This window comes from Limulus polyphemus, unplaced genomic scaffold (genome assembly GCF_000517525.1).
Source record: "Limulus polyphemus unplaced genomic scaffold, Limulus_polyphemus-2.1.2 Scaffold7207, whole genome shotgun sequence".
NCBI lineage: Eukaryota > Metazoa > Arthropoda > Merostomata > Xiphosura > Limulidae > Limulus > Limulus polyphemus.
Window position 1 is genome coordinate 34651 of NW_013672817.1, and position 4506 is coordinate 39156.

The 4506-nt window shown below is 31.9% G+C and overlaps 1 protein-coding gene across 1 annotated transcript in view; it reads left to right on the forward strand.

Annotated features, from left to right (window-relative positions):
- Positions 1–4506, forward strand: part of LOC106474424 (calpain-7-like) — a 15505-nt gene that overhangs the window by 7406 nt on the left and 3593 nt on the right. The window contains exons 6-8 of the mRNA XM_022402731.1: positions 214–299; positions 2559–2652; positions 4008–4154. Of these exons, the coding sequence (XP_022258439.1) occupies positions 214–299; positions 2559–2652; positions 4008–4154 (327 nt within the window). The remainder of the gene's footprint in view (positions 1–213; positions 300–2558; positions 2653–4007; positions 4155–4506) is intronic.

Here is a 4506-nt window from a genome sequence, read left to right on the forward strand (position 1 = left end):
CAAGTATTAGAGTTGATATTGTTTGTTAACATTAAGTATGATATTCAAGTATTAGACTTGATATTGTTTAACATTCAGGTTTTTGTAAAAAATTCCTTCAAAAGTATAATTTTTTTTTGTATACTTGTACTGTGTTACTGTCAAACATCCTTCAGTTTTACATTTCATCATATACATCGTGACATTTCTAACAATTCAGTATTTTCTTTGTAGACTATTGTGTCTGATTGTTCTTTCGTGGCCTCACTGGCTATTAGTGCCTTGTATGAAAAGCGGTTTAAAAGACGAATAATAACAAGGTATCTGTATATTTTGCCATTTTTTTGAATTATCTTTGCAAAACTTAGGCCATTAAGCACCAAAGAATAGTACCTTGACTAAAATATTATTTTTAAAGAATTTACTCTTTATGATATTGTTCATTTGAAATAAATCCTTTCATACAAATTATTAGTTTACAAAACTCGGTGTTTTACAGATATAAAATAATGGTATACCTACTGTAGACTTATCTCGAGTTATTTGACACGAGAAGAGAACATAACTACATTTTTATTGCCGAGAATCAAACAAGCTGACTAGTTGAACAACAGAAGAAGTTTTGAGTACAGTGAAATTATTCTATTAAAAAAACAGATTATGAATAAGTTTAATTAACCTTCAGTCCACAACTTGTATTAAGTAATATCAGTAGTCTTAAAAAAATCGATGGTACTTAATATTTGCCTAGTTACATTAGAATGTAAAGCTGTAAAACTTGCCTAGTTACACTACAAAGTAAAGCTGTAAAACTTGCCTAGTTACACTACAAAGTAAAGCTGCAAAACTTGCCTAGTTACACTAGAATGTAAAGCTGTAAAACTTGCCTAGTTACACTAGAATGTAAAGCTGTAAAACTTGCCTAGTTACACTACAAAGTAAAGCTGTAAAACTTGCCTAGTTACACTACAAAGTAAAGCTGTAAAACTTGCCTAATTACACTACAAAGTAAAGCTGTAAAACTTGCCTAGTTACACTACAAAGTAAAGCTGTAAAACTTGCCTAGTTACACTACAAAGTAAAGCTGTAAAACTTTCCTAGTTACACTACAAAGTAAAGCTGTAAAACTTGTCTAGTTACACTACAATGTAAAGCTATAAAACTTGCCTAGTTACACTACAATGTAAAGCTGTAAAACTTGCCTAGTTACACTACAATGTAAAGCTGTAACACTTGCCTAGTTACACTACAATGCAAAGCTATAAAACTTGCCTAGTTACACTAGAATGTAAAGATGTAAAACTTGCCTAGTTACACTACAATGTAAAGCTGTAAAACTTGCCTAGTTACACTACAAAGTAAAGCTGTAAAACTTGCCTAGTTACACTACAAAGTAAAGCTGTAAAACTTTCCTAGTTACACTACAAAGTAAAGCTGTAAAACTTGCCTAGTTACACTACAAAGTAAAGATGTAAAACTTGCCTAGTTACATTACAATGTAAAGCTGTAAAACTTTCCTAGTTACACTAGAATGTAAAGCTGTAAAACTTGCCTAGTTACACTACAAAGTAAAGCTGTAAAACTTGCCTAATTACACTACAATGTAAAGCTATAAAACTTGCCTAATTACACTACAAAGTAAAGCTGTAAAACTTGCCTAGTTACACTACAAAGTAAAGCTGTAAAACTTGCCTAGTTACACTACAATGTAAAGATGTAAAACTTGCCTAGTTACACTAGAATGTAAAGCTGTAAAACTTGCCTAGTTACACGACAATGTAAAGCTGTAAAATTTCCTATATCATTTTGAAACACCTTGAGGCTAAGTAGGGCCTTTGTCTTGTAAGTTAGCAATGGTTTTAATTATTTTTATATCTTCAAAATGTAATAAATTAGCTTTATGAGTTTTCCACCATGTTTGTTTATTTTACTGAAGTACTTATTTTGGCAGTTAATTTTCTGTTTACAAAAACTCACAAAATTTATAACTCTAGGTCATTGTGAACACAAGTATTGTATTTTATCCTCAGGTAATCATTGTAAGATCTGTTTTGAACACATGTAAATGTATTAGTAAAAGGAAGGCATAGGTAAGTTTTCTTAAACACCAAAATGACATAAATACTAACTATTACTTTGTTGTTTCGTAACATTTCTTTCAACAAAATGGTCAAGCAAATGACATCACTAGGCCTACTGTAATATATCTAAGAACTGGCTTTCAGGTCAACGGTTATGTGGGCCACGTGTTACAGCGTAGTAAACAGCTATGTTATGTATTGGTTTTATTGTATTATAAATCATAAATTGACCAAAAAAAAATTAATTTATATTTTCAACAGGCCTATAATTATCACGCAATGTGTTTGAAGTGTCTGTGTTTTAGATATGGTGACATTTTTTCTATTGCAAGGTCAGATGTGGCATTATACCTGGAAATGAATTTTGAAAGGTTAATACTATTTATTTTATTATACTTACAAGAATGGCAAAGTGTAGCTTCATGATTATTTTACACTTCATTAGCATTTTAATGTTTCACATGTTTACTAGTTGCTAACAAATATAAACCTTTCCAGCATCATATACCCACAGAACAGACAAGGAGAACCAGTTTATAATCCGTGCGGGAAGTATATTGTTAAACTCCACATCAATGGTGTAAGAAGAAAAGTGAGTGTTTTAAAATGTTAAGTATGAAGGAATTTTGTTCAAAAGAGCTTTTCATCTTTCCTACTTATAAAAAAAATACAAGTTAAAATTTTAAGTTTGTTTGTTCTTCCTTCACGAATAGCAGTAGCTGCACTAGTCTAATACTTAAAAAAAAGCTACTGGTACTGCACTAAACCTTGTTATAAAGCTACTGGTACTGCACTAAACATTGTTATAAAGCTACTGGTACTGCACTAAACCTTGTTATAAAGCTACTGGTACTGCACTAAACCTTGTTATAAAGCTACTGGTACTGCACTAAACCTTGTCATAAAGCTACTGGTACTGTACTAAACCTTGTTACAAAGCTGCTGGTACTGCACTTAGCCTTGTCATAAAGCTGCTGGTACTGCACTAAACCTTATTATAAAGTTACTGGTATTGCACTAAACCTTGTTATAAAGTTACTGGTATTGTACTTAGCCTTGTCATAAAGCTGCTGGTACTGCACTAATACTTGTTATAAACCTGCAGGTAATGCACTAAACCTTGTTATAAATATGCAGGTACTGCACTAAACCTTGTTATAAACCTGCTGGTACTGCACTAAACCTTATTTACTTGTACTTGTGACTTAGCTGTGATAGGATTAACTGTAGAAGCGTGTTTATCAAACCTTACTCTTTCCCACTTCATATTGTTTTACATGGTGTTTATGATTTCATGTATTTGGGATGAGGGTATTATAATTGGGTCATTGTGTGTGTGTGTCTGTCCGTGTTTTTGCGCGTGTATCTTGAAAATTAATATACCGATGTACACGAAAATTATACACAAGATGGGACAATCCAAATCTGGATCACTTTGAAGCATTTTTTATAATGCGGGATTGGGCATTTTTGTGGTTTTTGGTTAATAACTTTGTAAAGTGGGATCAGATTTGTACCAAATTTCATGGGCACATTAAGGTTCAGAATCCTCATCACACTACAAAAAATTATCTGGATCATTGATCATTCTGGAGCTGAGAAGGACTTTCTGATGTGAAATTTTACGTTATCCAATATAAACGCATGCAGTCCCAAAAAGAAGTGGCAGGGCAAGGTTATGCAATCTCCCTGATTTCTGTTGTTTGTATTAGAGAGCAATTCATTTTTATTATCATGTTTTATTTCCATCTTTTTACTTGTGTTACTTGAGCATGTTCAGATGTTCTACTAAGGTTTATTTTGTTGTTTTTTTATCATTATTTATCTTCATCTTTTTTTAGGTAACATAATCTATATATTTTTGGATGTTTGATCATGGATTATCTTCAAATGTTGTCGTCTTAAGTCATATAACTAGCTGAAGATAATGCTTTGATTGTATTTCAGGTGATCATTGATGATAAACTTCCACTGGGAAGGAATGGAGAACTACTGTGTTCGTACTCAAATAATCGCAATGAATTTTGGGTTTCTCTACTAGAAAAGTCCTACCTGAAAGTAATGGGAGGATACGATTTTCCGGGATCCAATTCTGTAAGCTAAAGTCAAATGTCAACATGGCTAGTATAAGACGTCTTGATTTCTTGTAATTACTTTTCTTTACAAGCTTGCTGTAAACTCTCATCTTCCAGTGTTTTGACAATAATTCATTTTAAGTCAACTAAATCAAACAATATGAAAGACCTATAAATTTAAATGTTTACAAAAGAATAATAGAAATATGTTTCGTTGTTTTATACAATTCTGTGTTTATGATTGCATTTCCTTACATGTTCTTACTGTTTAGCTAATGATACTGCCTTAGATAACCATACTTGGAGGACTTCCAGTTCTAATTAGACTTCCTGTTTCCCTAACGATTCTTTTTAGATGTTCTAATTAGACT